The 18957-nt window shown below is 45.2% G+C and overlaps 1 protein-coding gene across 1 annotated transcript in view; it reads right to left on the bottom strand.

The window, feature by feature from the left end:
- Window positions 1-18957, bottom strand: part of LOC144785111 (uromodulin-like) — a 382476-nt gene that overhangs the window by 337767 nt on the left and 25752 nt on the right. Inside the window, exons 2-3 of the mRNA XM_078664207.1 lie at window positions 743-981; window positions 475-597 (exon numbers count right to left, since the gene is read on the bottom strand). Coding sequence (XP_078520333.1) covers window positions 475-597; window positions 743-981 — 362 coding nt within the window. The remainder of the gene's footprint in view (window positions 1-474; window positions 598-742; window positions 982-18957) is intronic.

Below are 18957 nucleotides of genomic sequence, written 5' to 3'. Positions count from 1 at the left end.
TTGTAATAAAATTCTGTAATGTTTTACTGATGTAGGACTCAATTATTGAGTGGTCCCAAGTACTTATAATTATTACTATGCTTTTGGGTGGGTGCCTTTTTGCTCAAAATCCACCAAGGGAAGAACTGCATGAGGTCATCTGAATTTTGGGAGTTCCCGAATTATGGGTACAGTTCTGCTCCCACATGTAATAAAATGCCTCTTGCTATTTAAGGGATTAAATGAAAATATAGCTAGATTTTGATTGTGAAGCATGGTGTGTCATCCATCCTGAAAGGGGTAAATTGTGTTGTGAGGAAGTATTGGAACATAAGATGGAGCTAATGAGGGAAAATAGTAGATTTAAAATGTACTTTGGTGCTGAATTCTGTCTTTTCTACAGATCATTCACCTAAATGGGTTGATTAGGATAACATTTAAATAGTAGAGAATGAAAAAGACATATATATTGAAGGTGGAATTGTATTGACTTACTTTCTCCATATCTGAGAGTTCCACTTGAAACACGTGCCCATAACTGCTGGCTGCAATGTCTCTGTAAACCAGGAACTGAGGATCATTTACACCAGCACACAGCCCAGTAATCAAAAAGAATATCTAGAGGAGACAAAATTAGTCATTATCAAAATATTTCAATGTATATTCTTAGTACTAACCAATATTAGTCTGGTTAGAATACTAATTAAATAAATATCTATATGCATGTTTATTGTGTACAGAAAACAAGGCATTCATGCCATACCTGGGAATGTGTAGTGTTTATTAATGAATATACATGATCCAGTCTCTCCAGGTCATTATAGTCCAATGCAGAAGCATCTGTGAGAACGAGTATGAAAGAATGTGGTGGAGAAGTCATCAGAGCCAGTTCAAGCCCTTGAATGGCCAGTTCCGGACAGTCACCACCACCATATGCAGAAAGTTTGTTGAAGAAGGCGGAGAACTGACTTATTGAAGTTGTGTTGTAGCTGGGACCAACACCTGAATAAAAGAAAAAAATCAATTGATGACGTTAACCAGCTCTGCCACCGCATCTTTTCTGACCTAATGTTGACAAATCTCTGAAAATGAACTGCTCAATACATATATTATATGAACATCCTGGTTCATCAGATCTGTCCTTACAAATAATGGGGGGCCCATCTCCAAGACAGCCCCATTCTACTAATTGTGAAAATGTTAACCCCAACATTCGACACAGATGCTATCGATGAGGCTAGCATTCTCTGAATCCTGCAGTGGTTGCTTTTCATCACAAACCTTGTTCGGCTGTGGGTCTAGACTCACTCTGTTGATGTCTAGGCCCTAGTGAACGAGGTTGATTTGAGATATGGGAGCCTCCTGGGTGCTGATCTCAGGTAAGAGGAGTTTCCCATTTCTTTGATCTGGAGGGTACTCAATATGTTTAGTAGAAGTTTAGGATCAGGGGAATTGTGTATTATTATAGTTCATGCACGGTGGTATAGGTCGCATTTTGATGTGCAAGGCTAATACGTAAGGTCAGAGGAGCTATGGGGCAAAGACCGCCCGTACATATACAAGTGGGAGTCAGGAATCCAAAGTGATCCATTCTGGATTTTTTCCCCAGAAAAAAACTGTAAGGTGGTTGTTATGGACCAGAGTGCAGGTGTGGAACTCTCTTTTCAGGTCGTTGAGCAGTAATCATAAGGGGGAAGGTATTCTTTGAGATGCAAAAGTAGCTCTTCTGATTCAACTTCCTCACCTCCTGCCAAGAGACATTGGAGGAAGCACACAAAGTTCTCGAAGGAAGAAGGTCCTTCACTTTCAAAATGATTCTAGAGGCTGCAGCCAAGGCACTAACTTGCAAAAAGGAAAAGATAAAGCTTGGTAACTACTTTAGTGCAGTTGATGAGAAGTTTGTGTCATACGCACCACTTCCATAGTTTGAAAAGTGTGAGTCAATCCTTTCCAGCATGTCTCTCATAAAATGCCACACAGCGATCCCTGACCAGTAATCCTCACTAGGCTCCAGGGAGATGTCTTTTGTGTGGATTGGCCTCTCATGTAGGGATCGAAATCCAAAGGATAACCAATTAATTTGTGAAGTTTTCCTTTCTCTGGTGAGGCCGAATGGGCCGCTTGCATGGGGTGATCAGCTCTCCTAGCAAAAGTAAAACATGGCAGCCGTTTTCTTTTTGGCTTGCCTTGTCCGGGGTTTATTACTCACATTTCTATGAATGAAACTTGTAGAATATATGAGGATATACAAAAACCTACTCACCAGCTTTCTCACACTTTTCCTGATAGAAACAGACCCCCACTTGTGTGGCTGGGCCTAGACCCCACAACAGGCATCTATGAAAACTGTAGCCATATGAATGCAATGTGATATTCGCAAGGTTCATGATTTTGGAACACTGGGGTTTAATTTGCGTAAAGGCCATAAGATGTTTAAAAAGAAGGAACACCTCTCTATGCTTTCGGAGGTGATAGCATCAGTGATCTGCATCCTCTCTATGGGAGTCCTTCAGGTACCATTTCTAAGGCGAGCAAATTCTAGGTGTCATCGAGACAACCACCTCATCCCTCTTTTTTTTTTAAAATCATTGGTGCTCTGGATGACACAGATGTATTGTTTGAGGTTACCTTTGGTTCATACTTGAGGTCTGATTAAAATCTATCCCATATGTTTGAGCCATGAAGCCTATTTCAGGATGGTCAAGCATCAAATGTCCATTCCGAGCTCCAGAGTTAGGGGTTGTAGACAATACCTGTCCTTTGTATGTGTGGAAGAAAGCAGCTCTGCTTTACGGTCTGCTGTATGGTATGCAACATGTTAAGGCCAGAAATGGTATTGGCCTGTGAGATCAGGAGGGGAATGGCTGGGGGTGAATTCCATCAGTTTACTATTTCTGTAGATTGGAAGAGGTCCTCCGTGGACCATGGCTTCAAAAAGTGGATTTGTATGTCAGGACCATGCAGTTTAGGATGCACTTCTCAAGACTATGATTCTACTAAGTTCTCCTGGGAGTTACAAGGTATTCCTAGACATGATGCATGTATACCTCCATATCACTATCCATTCTCAACATCACATTTTCTAAGAGTGGTTGTGAAAGGCAAACATTTACAGATCTAATGTTTTGCATTTATCTAGAATATATATCATTAAGCATTTCAAAACACATCGGCACCCTTTGTTGCTCTTGCACAATTGCAGCATTTTGTTTACCCTTATCTGAAAAATTGGCACACCTGCATGATCGGACACCAGAAACATCAGCGAAGAAGACTTGACTTATGAATGTCATTGTCATTAGGAACACAACTTTTGTATCAAATGGAACACTTCCCCCTGTACCAATCTCAGATCTTGATCTAAATGTTGTAATGTTCTGCACCAAACTGGGGGTTTTCTTCCTTCTTGAGAATTTGACTCTACAACTCTAAATGTAGTTTTCTTATTTGGTTTAACCTCAGGGGGTCTTAGGGAGGTCATCACAGTTCCATAAGCACCGCTGTATCCCCACTTTTAACCCTTCTTGGGTACAACATTGAGAAGAAACTCCCAGGAGTTTGAAGCCCTGATTTCAATCTCAACGGCAGTCAGTAGTTCTTTTCATTAGTATTTTTCTACAGTTGATTGATTCAGGTGGTGCTACTGAAATCTTCAGCTCTGTTCATCAACACTTTGGATGTTTGTACCATTGACAGTGAAGAATGGTTGAGAAGTATCTCTGGAAGGCATGTTCTTCTATTGTGACACCTCAGTCAATCTTTGTAGGGTTTCTTAATTTCAGCTTACATAAACAGGTTGGGAGACTCTTTTCAGAACTCCGTCAACATCGGCTTTCCAGTTACATCTCTGGGCAGAATATGTATGTCTGGGCTAACAAGCTTATCATAGTAGGTTGGAGAGAGTAAGAACCTTATAGCACAGGTAGTTATCCACTTTGGCTGAGGTGCTGGATAAGATTCAGGACAGAACTGTGACTAATAATTTAGATAGTCCCCTTTTGGCCCTTTAGTTTTCTCTTCTCATGCAGATGGCAGACAGTGGATCTTTTGCTGGCCTTTACATATTCCCCTCTGGGTCAAGCTCTCCTGAGACTGTGTTTGTTTGTTAAGAACTTGAATAGGTAGTTCTCCCTGAACCCAACCACATCCATCCATATAGGCATCTATCAAGCTTTAAATATTGAGAGGTACTGCACATCTTCTCAGAAATTATTTTTAGATAAATAGTGGTTACATTATATTATAAGTTTCACATAGTGCTTTAGCATTTTCAGGATGTTAGCTTCATTGTAGGTGGCTTAGTGGGTTCTATGAACAACCAATGTGCTGCAAGTAAAGCTTTCCATGAAAAAGGGTGTGGGCAAGCGGAGCTAGAAGAAAAGTGAATGTTTGCAGCTAGGTTACTCAAGAGTTTCGCTTTGCCCTTTTCCCTGTCCCATTTGTTCACTCCACACGCTCACTCAGCACCAATACGCGGTGCCATGGATATCAGGCAGGTCCATATGGAGCGCACTTGTACACACATACGCACACAGCACCGTAATGCATCGCAACTGATATCTGGCAGGTCAACTGATAGTACAATGCAGACCCCGTGGCCCAAGCCTTCCTCCACCCTTCAACTCACCGAATGCCCTACGCCCACAGGTTCAAGATAAATAACCCTCCCCCTGATACTAGGCCAATTGTGGCCAAAGTCACACTTAATCAGGGTCCCAGGGAAGAAGGTAGGGGTATGTAGCAGGACTTATTAGGAGACAGTAGACAAATGGGGGTTTGTATGTAATAAGAAAATACCAATTCCTAAATACCGAATTTTACCGATTCGGTATTTAGAAATCGGTATTTCAGATGTAGGTGAGAATTCGGTAAAAAATACCGAATTCTTAATATTCGTTATTACCGAATCGGTAATTGAGATTCGGTAATAACGAATACCTACCCATTCATTCCTATGGGCTTGGAGGTCAATAGGAATGAATGTGAAGACATTCAGTATTACTGATTCTGTATTACCGAATCGGTAATACCAGGAGGCATTTCCAGGGTGCCAGGGTGTCCAAAGGACACCCTGTTGCACCCCTGAAATGTGCATGTGTGCACATGTGGCACATATGCATGCCCTAAGGGCATGGATGTGTGCCACATGGCACATTAAAAAAAGCAAAAAAGTGCTTTTTGAAAGGAAATCGCTGCTTACCACCAACTTGCAGATGGTGGTAAATAGCGATTCCTTAAGGCTGAGGTGTACTATTTTAAGTGCTATACATTGCATTTAAGGAATCGGTATTACTTATTCCTTAAATGCCATGCCAATAAAGAATCAGTCTTAAGGAATCAGTATTTACCGATTCCTTATTACCAATTCTTCCCTACATCCCACATGGCTAAATACTGGTCGGTAACGGTGAAATGTAATGAATTTCACCATTATCGACCGGTATTTGCCCACCTATATCTGGCCCTAAGTCCCTTGCAGAGGTATTATTTCCCTGCAGATTTCTTAGTTCCCTCCAGATTATGAACATTTTGAGAACTTTCTGCAGATCTGTGAAATAGTTAAAAGTAGCCAAAGTTATTTAGGTTGAAGGAAAGTGCTCAGAAATATCAAAAAGTAAGAAGGAATGACTAGGTTCAATGAGACAGAGCTCACCCGTAGTTTATTATTATGATCAACATTGAACTGTTATTCTGGATGATTCTTTCTATGCTTTATCTACTTGAAAGAATGCATTTAATGCATCTACTAAAGACATGCATAAGCTCATCATGTACTAACTTTTCTGTGCTTAGCCTTGATATCTAATGGATCTATCTACATTGTAGGCTTGTGTTAGGGAATCACCTTTCACTGGATTGGATTCCTTGGTTGTTCAAGACTTTTCAGTATATGTTGTTGTGTACTGGCGCATGTGTTATTTTTATTGTATTTGTTTTAACATTGTTTTTATTGGCATTTTATATCAATACAGACATCATACACATGTACCTTTAATCTCGTCTAATCATTATATTCGCTAACCCATACAAGCCTGGATGTTACAGGTCATGCATATGAGTAGACATTGTCCGTTAATGTACATTCTTATTAATAATTAGTAATATATTTTTCCCTGTGGATATGTGATCAAGGTAGTTACTACCACATGTAGCCAACTGAATGCTTATAATTTATTTTGTTCTATTAACATTAAACCATACATATCAAATCTTGTTGTGCTCAGTCTTTATCATTTCTTCTGGCAGTGATATGAATCTCGCATGCTTCCTGGCATAGCGGGGGTACATACTAGTCAGGTCGTTACATCTCGCTTATGCGAATATATCCTATTTGTCACCGGGGAGGGAGGGGGTGAGGGGGTTCCCAAGGAGATTCCCAGGGGGGTCCAACTCTCCCACATCAACACTATGTTCACCAGATTCATCAGTATCCACTATCCACAGTATCACAGTATGGTGAACCACTCCAGCTCCGGAGCATCGCAGCTATCTCGGTATGCTCGTGCTGTGAAAACTATTCCAAATGGTCACTGAGGACATGCAAAACTAACGGGACCAGGAAGAATTATTACCGAGCGCCAAGCATCTATGGGTAATGACGAATTCGGAGACGTAAAGAATGAACTGGGATCTTAAAATGATGCCGGCGGACACGCTGGATTTGGGGAAGCGACGATGTTGACGAGTAGCGCCTACGACCGCCGTAGGTGTTATTAGCATAGTGGAGAAACGCAACGGAGCACAGTGCTAAAACAAAGAAGAACTAAGCTACTGGAGGTGCACATCTGGAGAGTAGGAGAGATGGCGCCGATCCTACGAGGCTGCCGCCCACCATTGCAGGCCCAAGAAGAGTAACGAGAGGTGGTGAGTGGGGGCACTGGTGGTAGTGCCGGGAGACCCCTCTGGGAGCACAGGAGACTGGGGGACTGGGGGCACCTGAATTCATTCCCCACACAATTGGGCATAACTGAGACACAGTAAACGGGACTTTGAAGTGGGCCACAACATACCTGAGTTAGAAATGGCGCCAACTAGGGAGGATCAATCAGGGACAGAAGTGGCACCCTAGGAGCGATCCCTTACTGCATGTGTTAACTGGATGGTTTAAAAAGCAGCAGAAGTATAGTCTCTGAAGAAAGAACAGTTGCAAAAATTATAGAACACCCTAGAAGCCCACCCATAGCATACGGAAGTGCCTGACGTTTGGAGTGCCCAGAATAAGCACTGTACTAGCAAAGAGCAGTTGGAGATTTTCTGCCATTTGTGATCCTCTGCTCAATTTACTCTTTAAGTTCTAACTGTATTTGTGTGGATTCGCCCTTCACGGAGTTCATTCCCGAGATACTGCCTGTATCTGCCTGACTTTAAATGGCGACCGCAATATCTCTCGATCCTCATCTACATACACCTTGCCACAATATTTGTTTCCTGTGTGAAGCGGAACCCAAAATTTGCAAGGGCTCTCTTCAGTCTGTGTCCCATTGACCAGGTATAATTGCTCACTCACTCACTTTAGTGCACAAGTGTAGCAGGCAACTGAAGGAGCTATGAACAAAATGGTCCCCAGCACATGTTAATGCTGTATTTTACCTGCAGTATCATTACCACCAACATTTGCTGTATTGGGGCAGCAGATTCCCAGGTAACTAAACCAGAGACCCAACTATCAATCCCCACTACAGCAGTGAGGGTTATTCTTACCAACCTGACAGTCCCTAAGGTGGCCGCCACGAGTGGGCCTTCCACAAAAGCATTCTTTATCCCTTTGATGGTGAGCGATCCAGCATTTGTTCTCCAGGGATATAGAGACCTCTCTGAGAGTGCCCGCAGCAGCAAGGGAGACACACTCAGTAGATGATTGAGAGTGGTCCCACTACAACTGGGATCATAGCGCCACACACCGTGACCAGTGCGCTCGATGGAACTTTTGACGATGCCCCCCCAGGTGGAAACTATAACTGTCTGTATGTACCACGGTGCATGAGCAACCTTGGCTGATACCCGGTGGAGGTGTCCTATGCAGCTATAGAGGAGTTTAGCTCTGGTTCATCCCTCGGCCGTCACCTACCCAGCCAGACATCGGACATTGTGTTCCTCGTCTCCCCGTTATGTTTCTTTACCCTCCCCCGCCTCCGTGATTCATTGTCTGCCCCCTAGGTGGAAACCATAACTTATTGCGGTGCCTCAGCAACCTTGGCAGATGCCTGGTGAAGCTGTCCTATGCAGCTATAGAGGAGTTTGGCTCTGGGTCCCCCCTCGGTCGTCACCTACCCAGCCAAACATTGGACTTTGTTTTCCTCGTCTCCCCATTCTGTTTCTTTTCCCTCCCCTACCTCCTCCCTCCATGAGCCTTTTCCAGCCTGACCTTTCTGTGTCCCCTGAAGTACTTTCCGCCTTGCCGTTATTTTCTATGTTATGCTATGCTTTAGTGAGGAACTAGAATTAGATTAGGCTTTGCACGGGGAAATAGATTGTAGTTTCCTCTGTCAGTGTTCAGCGCGATGAAACCAATTAACATGCTGAGACCGCCCCTATGGCAAAAGACACCCTTTTCGTTACATTTTGTCATCTGTTCTTTATTCGTTTTATTCCGCTCTCCTTGTAAATAGGTTAGCGTCGGTCAACAGGACCAGCGCCATTTTTGTTCAGTCAACCCATAGCGCTGATTGTAAAAACCTCCTGGGCACTGCTTTTTCGCATATCCCCGTAATCATGAGAAATAGCTAGACACATGTAGCGAGCAGCTGCTTCTGCTTTTGGGCCCCGTCAAGGTTGTAGGTGGGGGCCGACAGATAAGCACATTCTTGCAAGCGCGGTGCGGACTCTCGCTGAAACTACCAGAAGGGAGTTGACCAGCGTGACCTTGCTATACTGAGCTCAGATAGATGCTTTGTGTGCCATATATGGGCATATCCTTTGCCACCTCCTGTACCAACTTGTACTTTTCCATCTTAGGTAACGGTTGCAAATTGTGATAGTATATATGTGAAGAACTGACAATGTGCCAGCAGTCTCTCTGCGGTCCTCGAGGTGTGAGGTCATTGGGAGCTCCTCTGGCAGAGTATTATTTGTGTAATAAACGCTTGAGCTTTCTACACTGTCAATTGACTGATTATTGATGAATAGTATTTGGTAATTGTAAGTATAATCCTTTGGGGGTTTGTGAAATTTAGGTACTTCAGTTGGCGACTCCGCCGGGACTCCGCGTTGGGGTCGTCCCTCCGTATCTGGAAAATAACGGGACATTACGAGGGGTATTCTCGGTCGGGGGGTGGACTGACCAAAGAAAAAGGGTTGCTCCGCTTTTCCGATCGGGAAGAGCCTTGGCTGCTAGTGGCCCCACGCCGGAGTCCTACGGGTGAAACCCGGATGAACGGTTCGATTGGCAGTGGAGAAATTTGCAATCGGACCTGAGTGCACCAGGTGAGTGTTTTGTCTCGTTCTATGTTGGATATCCTTCTGCATTTGGTTTTGGAATTGGGTGGTCATAGACCACGGAGATCGCGGTATTTTGGAAGGGGGTCTGACGGAGCAGTAGTGAGACTGCACGGGCGGACGCCTCTATTTTTGTATTTGATAGAGATATGACTAACACGCCTAAGTGTGGATTGTGAAACGTTCACATCCGGCCGGACCGCCCTCTGAAATGCTGATGGTCAGACTTGGGTAGCACTCGGACAGATCTGGAGCGGTGCTTGAAAAAGCAGGCTAAGCCAGCATAGTCCGGGAGGTGAACCAAGGAGGCCATTGGATGGTCGGTAGGTCGGTCTGTGGTTTTGAAAAACCTGTGTGGCTATCTCTAGGCAGCCCCTATGGTGAGCTGTTTTGATCTTTGGTTCTTTTGACTTTGGAACATACCGGTTCTCCACAGACGAGAGTCGACGGGCTCCGTCTTTTGATTTGGGCTAGCATTGGATTATATTGGTTTGTTTTGTCTGTATTTCTATCTGTGTTCTGTGTTCGTTTAATTGTATTCAGGATGATCGTATGATTCTTAGGGAATGAATGAGTGATTGAGTGAATAGTTGAACATGGCCATGTATGTATGTATGAGAGTATTGTAAAATATTAACTTGGCCTTTTTCCTCTCTACAGCTACAATTAGAACAATAGTCGAATCATGCCTTGCTTCAGTAGGTTATGTTTTGGCTGTACCAGCCCGAATAGTACCAGATTAGATGAAAGTCAGCCAGCCCCTCCGGAAGGTACTCCAAGCCATGACTTGTACTGTAAGCACGGGATTGGACCCTTGGTGTTTAATCGTCTATGGCACAAGTACACCAAGGATAATGTAGAGCTACAATGGCCCTTGACGGGGTGCTTCGATGAGAAAAAGATTAATTATTTGCAAGAACGTCTGTTCGCAAAACGCAGTAGACAGTCCATGTTCGATACCCTAAGAACCTGGCAGAAAGAAGCCACCCGCAGAAGAATTAGGGCTGAGAAACTAGTAAAAATGAAGCAAGGACACACCATTACTCAGAAAGCCATAGCACATGACAAAAATCAGACCGAGCAGAATATCGAGTACTTAGATAGGCAATTTCGGTTGGAAGTAGATAAGAGCTACGTTGTCCGTAAGGAAGCTGAGGACGAGATAGAGGATCTGTTGGATGTTCGCCCCCCTCCGCCATATGCGCCACAGCGAATATATCCAGCGGTGCCTCTCCAGGCGCCCACGGCCTCTGTGGCGTCGACTCAAGAGGGAGCCCTGTCCCGGGCTCACACAGATGTACCGGGTACCATCGCTCCCTCTGCTAGGAATTTAGCCACCCTGATCCCAGACACGCATCACCCCTTGGGGGCGGCGGGTGTCTCCCCAACGACATTAGCCATGCCTAGCCCTGTGGGAACTTCCCAGTCAGCCAGCACAACACCCGAGTGCAGGGATAGGTTTTCGCTTGGGGATCAGGAGGGCTCGCGTATTAGGCGGTTATTTACGAGAGGGTCGGTAGGTTACGGAGAAAAGGAAGCAATAGCTGACCAAGCAGTTAGATGGATGTACAAAGACATATACTCGTTAACCGACATATGGAGCACCATGAAAGACTTTGAACCAGTGATGCAACAGACTGCCTTGCAACACATGTCCCGATTCCTTATTGAAATCTGGGAATAGTGTTTTGGAGAGAAAGGATTAGCCCCACAAATTTTGTACGACATTAAGGACCGTGCCCATAGATTCGAGTTAAGCCCGGAAGAAGTTTATAAGAATGTTGACACTCTAGTGGGTTATCGAGGTAGACTTTTTTCACGGTTCCCTGAATTAGGTTCCCAGCACCCCATGAGGGAGGTACATCCCATTTATCATCCCGAGATTCCTGAGCTGCGCAATGATCACAATGTAATAACACGAGACCGAGTAGACGCCAGGTTTCAAGAACAATGGGTGTACACACCGTGGAAACGAAGTGAAGTATTGGCTTTAAAAGCACAACTTCCCAACCCCCGTAAGAATCCCACTGCCTACTATAAGGAATTAACAGAGGCAGCGTCTTCCGCTGTCATGACTCTTGCCGATATTGAGTTGTTTTTCGGATTATTGGTTCCCGTAGACATATGGCGGCAAGTCCATGATACTCCCCACGCGGCCGAGTTGGGGGGTACCTGGGATGACCTTAAGGCGTTGGATAAAAACCGTAAGCCGGGAGATAAGCCGAAGGCTGAAATAATTGCCTTACCAGCCAAGATTATAGCTTATATGCACACATCGATCCCTCCACGAAAGGTGGATTGGGATAAACTGACTGCTTGTAGGCAAAAGAAAGATGAAAGTGTCTCCGACTTCTTTACCAGATTTGAGGGAACTTTCATCGATTTTAGTGGTCAGGAACTCGCTAGCGAAGGGGGCATACGATTATTTGTGAATAGATTTGTGACCAATCTGATACCTGAGATTTCTACCCACCTGCAAGCTGCCGAAAGCACCTGGACTACGTCCTCCCCTTCTATCATATTAAGTATGGCTCAGTATTACGAACACAGGGAAAACGAGAGTAAAGATAAAGACGAAAAGAAGACTAAGGACCTCAAAACTCGAGTGTTGCTGCAGCAGGTTATGAGGGGTCGAGGCACAGGGAAGGGCGCCAGAGGGCCCGGGTCCAGCGGGCTGGTCTCCAGAGGGGGAGGAGGGGGTCAGCCTCCCCGATGGGGACCCAATCAGTGCGCATATTGTAGAGAGGAAGGCCATTGGAAAGATCAGTGTCTAGAACAGTACTAGAACAGAACGGAGCTGTCCGAGGAAGGGGTAGAGGACGCGGCGGCAAGGACCGTAGTGAATTGCATAGAGAAGAAGCAGGGCAAGGAGGCCACGGACGAAATCATTTTGATAAACCCCAAGGTAGGCAATACTATAATGAAGATTATGGTGTTGAGGATCAGGATAAATTCGGAGATGCATAGGACAGCCAAGGACAGAGTGGGGGCCAAGTATCGATACCGGTCAATCAGAAGGGACCCTATGTGACAGGGGAGTTGATGGGGACCACCGATAAGTTCTTGATTGACACAGGAGCAATGAATAGTTCGGTTGCTCGCTCGTTGGTCCCAGGGGCCGCTCTGTCCGGGCAAAATAATGTTTCAGTGGGATTTTCAGGAGTTCCCGTGATCAGCCCCATCTCTCAGCCTCTTCCTTTCACGATTGGCCCGTTCACTGTGGACTCTCCATTCCTTTTAACTTCCAGTTGCGGAGAGAATTTTTTGGGTTTGGATATGTTGAAAAGATTGAATGCTAAAATACATTGCTCTCCCGATGGTGTTTATTTGACTATTCAAAATCCCGATGTAAGTACAAGACAATGTTTTGCTAAAAATGACCCATTGCCACCTGAATTTGCAGACATATCGCCCAGTTTATGGGCGACAGGAGATGCGGATGTCGGAAAGTTAGATATCCCTCCTGTCCGGATTACGCTGAAACCCGGTGCTAGATTACCTCGCATACCCCAGTATAAAATATCCCCAGCGGGAGAGCAAGCATTGCTGTCCACCATACAGGATTTAATTGATAAAGGGGTGGTGGAAGAAACGGCTTTGAACATTTGTAATAACCCTATTTTACCTATTTTGAAAAAGGCTCCTGAGACAGGGACATCTGAGAACGTTGATGTATATCGTTTTGTGATTGATTTAGGGGAAGTTAACAAGATAGTGGTGCCCCAATTTCCAGTGGTGTCTGACATCACTACCATCCTTACTATGATACCTCCCACTGCTAAGTATTTCTCCATGATCGATTTAAAGAATGCTTTCTTTAGCATTCCTATTGATCCGGATAGCAGACAGATCTTCGGATTCTCATTATCTGGACGAAGCTTCAGATTTTGTCGCGCTCCTCAAGGTTATACAGAAAGCCCCAGCATCTATAGCCAAGCCCTTAAGGCGGTCTTGGATGACCTGTCCTTGCCAGATGGTAGCGTGCCCTTGCAATACGTTGATGATTTATTGATCGCGTCTGACACTGAAGAGGGTTGTAAAGATGCCACTGTTAAACTACTGCACCATCTGGCGGACAGAGGTAATAAAGTTTCCTTGTCCAAATTCCAATATTGTCGACAGGAAGTGACCTATCTAGGCCACTTACTATTGAAGGAGGGTAGGCGTCTATCACCTGAACCAATTACTACCATCTCTAAAATGCCTGTGCCTTGTACTCAGCGTGAAGTCCGTGCTTTTCTTGGTATTACTTCTTATTGCCGTCAATGGATTCCTAATTTTTCCCTTCTTGCCAAACCTCTGTTACACTTAACCACTAAAGATGTGCATGAACCCCTCCCTTGGACTGATGAATGTCAGTCTGCCTTTGCTTCTCTGAAATCTGCTCTGTGTTCTGCTCCTGTCCTTGGAACTCCTGACTACCGTAAACCTTTTGTACTATATGTGAACGAGGTCGACGGCTGCTCACTTTCAGTGTTGACACTTATTTTTCAGCCACATTAGATAATGTGGCCAGAGCCCTTCCCAGTTGCCTGAGGGCCACGGCGGCTGTGGCGGCGGCCATCAGGCAATCAGAAGGACTCGTTCTAAATTCTAATATGACCGTGATGGTGCCGCATGCTGTGGATGCATTATTAAATAAAATGAAAACACAGCATCTGACAAGCGCGCGCCTCACGGGTTATGAATTGACTTTGTTTGCTCCACATGTGACCATTAAGCGTTGTGCCACATTAAATCCGGCTACGCTATTACCTCTCCCTTCGGAGGAACAGGCGAATGATGTCCATGATTGTATCTTCAGGACAGAAGAAGAAACGAAGGGAAGAATCAACCTCATAGACATTCCCTTATCTGATCCCCAAGGGGAATTGTATGTGTACGGTTCTTGTTTTAAATTAGCAGATGGCACAGCGACAGCTGCATATGCAATTACCACTCTAAAAACAGTAGTTGAAACATTCCGAATACCCCATCGATCAGCCCAAGCTGCTGAGTTGATGGCTTTACTACGGGCCTGTGAGCTAAGTGAGGGATTAGAGGTCAACATATTTACGGATAGCCAATACGCCTTTGGCGTGGCCCATAGTTTTGGGAGGTTATGGAGGGAGCGGGGGTTTCTCACCTCACATGGTCAAAAGATACAGAATGGACCCTTGGTATTACGATTACTTGACGCATTGACTCTCCCCAAGAAAGTAGCAATCGTAAAATTTAGTGCACATAAAACAGTGGTGGATGAAGTGGGAGAGGGCAATGCGTTTGCAGATCTGGTAGCTAAACAAACAGCCCAGTCAATGGTGTCCTCTATGTATGTAAGCTCCTCTGCCAGATGGGTGGGGGAGTCCGACTTGTTTACTAATACTATTGAAAGTGTGCAAGAAATTCAGAAAGAAGCAACCACAGCGGAGTTAGACAGATGGGAACAGGAAGTGGGACGATTGGACGAGAATAACTGTTGGGTGGATTTGGCAAACAAACAGAGATGGTTGCTGCCCAATGCAATGGTACAGGCTGTCGTCACTATGGCCCACGGACCAGCACATGTTGGAGCTAAAGGCATTTGTGCCTTGTTGGATCCCGTTTGGAATAACCCCAATATACAAAGAACAGCTGTACGTTTGGTCCAATATTGCATGGTTTGCTTGCAACATAACCCGGGGAAAGGAGAACCAGTTCTGAGTAGGAACTTTGCCCCCCCGACATTGCCATTTGAGGTGCTCCAGATGGATTACATCCATATGGAGCGCGTCAATAACTTAAAGTACGTACTAGTGGTGGTGTGCGCCTTCAGCAAATGGGTTGAGGCGTACCCTACGAAAGAAAATACTGCCCTAGCCACCGCAAAAGCGCTTATAAAAGAGTTCATCCCACGCTTCGGATTGCCCCGCTTGATCTGGTCTGATAACGGCGGGCATTTCCATGGGGCCCTTGTGCAGAGTATATGCAATGGGCTCCAGATAAAACAGAAGTTCCATGCAGCCAGACACCCCCAGTCAGAAGGGCTGGTGGAAAAATATAATGGGATACTCAAGTTAAAGATGGCAAAAATTCAAGAGAGCACTGGCTTAAAATGGCCCGACACCCTCCCATTAGCTCTTATGTCCCTGCGGGTCACCCCACATTCACGCTCTGGCCTATCTCCTTACGAGATAGTTTTTGGGCGACCCGCTAGTGTATGGGGCGTGCCTAGGCCGAGATCATTTACTGATGTTGAATACCCTATGTTGATCGATTACCTGTATACTTTGACTAAAGACCTTCGTTCTATTCATCAGCAGGTAGCATCTGTACTGTAACCCCTGCCAGAGGGCCCCGGACATCGCCTGGAACCCGGCCAGTGGGTGTTGGTCAAGAAATACGATCGAGACTCCAGCTTGGCTCCGAGATGGTCTGACCCACATCAGATATTGCTGGCTACGCGGACGGCCGTGAAAGTGGATGGGAAACGACACTGGATCCACGTGTCGCACCTGAAAAGAGTTCCTCTTCCACTTCCTTATGACCAGCGGCATCCTGAGGGAATTCTGACTCAGGAAGGCGAGAGAGCTGTTGCGTTTGTCCCATTCTCTGATGCTCGTGAGATCGGAGCTCAAGGAGAGATACGGCCGGACGGGGCAGTCTCTGGAGAATCTGCAATTGCCCCTGGCCCTGTCCATGTTGATTTGGTTGGCAGCAGTTCTGACGAAGGTATTATTCCTTCCCCTTTGTTATTCCCTGATCAGGAAGTTCCCGGTCATGTCCATTACAACCTGCGGCCAAGAAAAAATCACAGTACCTCAGATGACACTATTAGGAGATAAGGAAAGACTTGGATAAAAGTAGGGTTTGCTAGTTTCTAATCTGGGGTACTGAGCGGGACACTGGACTGAACTTGTTGAGAGCTGGAACATTGATATTGTGCTCTGTTCAGAAAGAAAGACTCTGTTCTTGCCACTGGCCAGGTTGTTCGAGCAAAATTCTTTCAGAAAAATCTGTATCGTGGGACGTCGTCGGATGTGTACTCGGATTACAAGCCTGCCTGTGAGGCTTTAAAGGACACAGGGAGAAGCACCCTCTGGCAGGAAGGTTGTTCTGGCCCCACTTAGTTACTTTGGACTTTTAGCTAGGAATGTACCCTTTTGGTCGACTTGTACTTGAGGAAGAATTACCTTTTGCTCCTAGGTATTTGCCTTTTTATGAACCAATGTTTTCCAGCTGGACCATGCGTGTAAAATTAGCTTTTGTAGTTACAATTGCAGTAATTTTAGCCATCTTTATGGGGGGTTTTATATACTTAGAATATAAACACCCAATGCAATCAATGATGATATCGACTGTTGCCCCCCCTGAGCATTTTATGTATACTTTAGTACTCCACAAAGAACGACATCGCCAGACCTATGCGTAAAATGTATTTGTGGAAATGCTGCACCAAACTCACAGCACCACCAACACCACTGATTGCTGGGTTTGTGGCCTTCTGTTGTACACAATCATGATTTGTTCCTCTCGCTACCTCTCTCCTATTTAGGGAGTTGTGAAGCTTGGTTCAAACTGTTTTCCGCCATGTACAACCATTATATAGAGAATTACAAACAATTTGTTTACACTGAAAAAGACTATAATATGATTTTAGCGTACATTACGGCACATCAGGGATTTGATCCACAAGGCAATGGGGGACGGGGATCTTTAGATCCTCAGGCTTGTATGAACAGATATATGGCGGTTCGGAATAGTACTTGGTTGCAGGATGAGCTCTATGATTTTAATCAATTTAATTCCACCCAAAATTTCCAGCTTTTTGTTGATCGAAATATTACAAGCGACCGCATTGTACCCATTCCTATTCTGAATACCTCCTCTGACTTCTGTGTGCAGGGAATGGGGCATGTGCAAGTTGGTGACAGCGTTTGTAATTATACCGATCAGATGAAAATACTTAGTAGTCCTCCTCTGTTGACACCACCCAATGTGTATTTCATATGTGGGGAAAATGCTTATACTTGGTTACCCCGGGGTTGGGCTGGGCACTGTTATCTGTCCTTCCTGTACCCGCCTGTATATATAGCACCGTCTGATTATCATAGAACACACCAGTTGCATTCAACGAGAGCAGTGCCCAATAGGCCACGTAGGCAGCTCATGGCCACTGAAGTTGATCAGACGACACCTCCCTGGAGCAGTTCACAGACTTCAGCAAAGGCTTGGTCCCATTCTGGGGACCGATCTTTAACAGCAGAGAAATAAGACGGTTGTCTAGAATAGTAGAAAATGTGATTAACATCACCACTGATATCATGGCCAATCTAACGGTTGAGATTCAGGCGACCAGGCTCGTGGCGCTTCAGAACCGTATGGTTTTGGACGTTATCTTGGCTGATTGAGGCGGAGCATGCCGGGTGATTGGCAGCTCTTGCTGTGTTTACATTCCAGACTCCGCCCCTACTGTTCATTTGGCCATTCAGAAGCTCCATCGCATAGCAGCAGAGATGCATGTAGAGAATGGGTCTTGGTCCCTGTCTGGGTGGTTCTGGGGTCTCCTGGGTACTTGGGGTTGGAAGGTATTACTGATTTTGGGTGGAGCGGCAGGTATCCTGTTTGTCTGCTGTCTCTGTCTGCAGTGCGGTCCTGCGTGCTGTTTATATTGTGCCTCTAGATTAACAGCGGCAGTCACCCCTTCAGCAACCCCCACCAAAGCCCAGATGCTCCAGCAGGAGGTCCGTGAACTTATGAGAATGGACGAAGATCTCTTCGACGATTAGTGACCCCTGTTATTAGCTTCATCACGCTAAAAGTAGGGTTTGAGGAACTAGAATTAGATTAGGCTTTGCACGGGGAAATAGATTGTAGTTTCCTCTGTCAGTGTTCAGCGCGATGAAACCAATTAACATGCTGAGACCGCCCCTATGGCATAAGACACCCTTTTTGTTACATTTTGTCATACTTTCTTTATTCGTTTTATTCCGCTCCCCTTGTAAATAGGTTAGCGTCGGTCAACAGGACCGTCGCCATTTTTGTTCAGTCAACCCATTGCGCTGATTGTAAAAACCTCCTGGGCTCAGCTTTTTCGCATATCCCCGTTCTCATGAGAAATAGCTAGACACATGTAGCGAGCAGCTGCTTCTGCTTTTGGGCCCCGTCAAGGTTGTAGGAGGGGGCTGGACAGATAAGCACATTCTTGAAAGCGCGGTGCGGACTCTCGCTGAAACTACCAGAAGGGAGTCGACCAGCGTGACCTTGCTATACTGAGCTCAGATAGATGCTTTGTGTGCCATATATGGGCATATCCTTTGCCACATCCTGTACCAACTTGTACTGTCCATCTTAGATAACGGTTGCAAATTATGATAGTATATATGTGAAGAACTGACAATGTGCCAGCAGTCTCTCTGTGGTCCTCGAGGAGTGAGGTCGTTGGGAGCTCCTCTGGCAGAGTATTATTTGTGTAATAAACGCTTGAGCTTTCTACACTGCCAATCGACTGATTATTGATGAATAGTATTTGGTAATTGTAAGTATAATCCTTTGGGGGTTTGTGAAATTTAGGTACTTCATTAG

This window comes from Lissotriton helveticus, chromosome 10 (assembly GCF_964261635.1).
Source record: "Lissotriton helveticus chromosome 10, aLisHel1.1, whole genome shotgun sequence".
Classification (NCBI taxonomy): Eukaryota; Metazoa; Chordata; class Amphibia; order Caudata; family Salamandridae; genus Lissotriton; species Lissotriton helveticus.
This window is presented reverse-complemented; position numbering and strand designations above follow the sequence as displayed.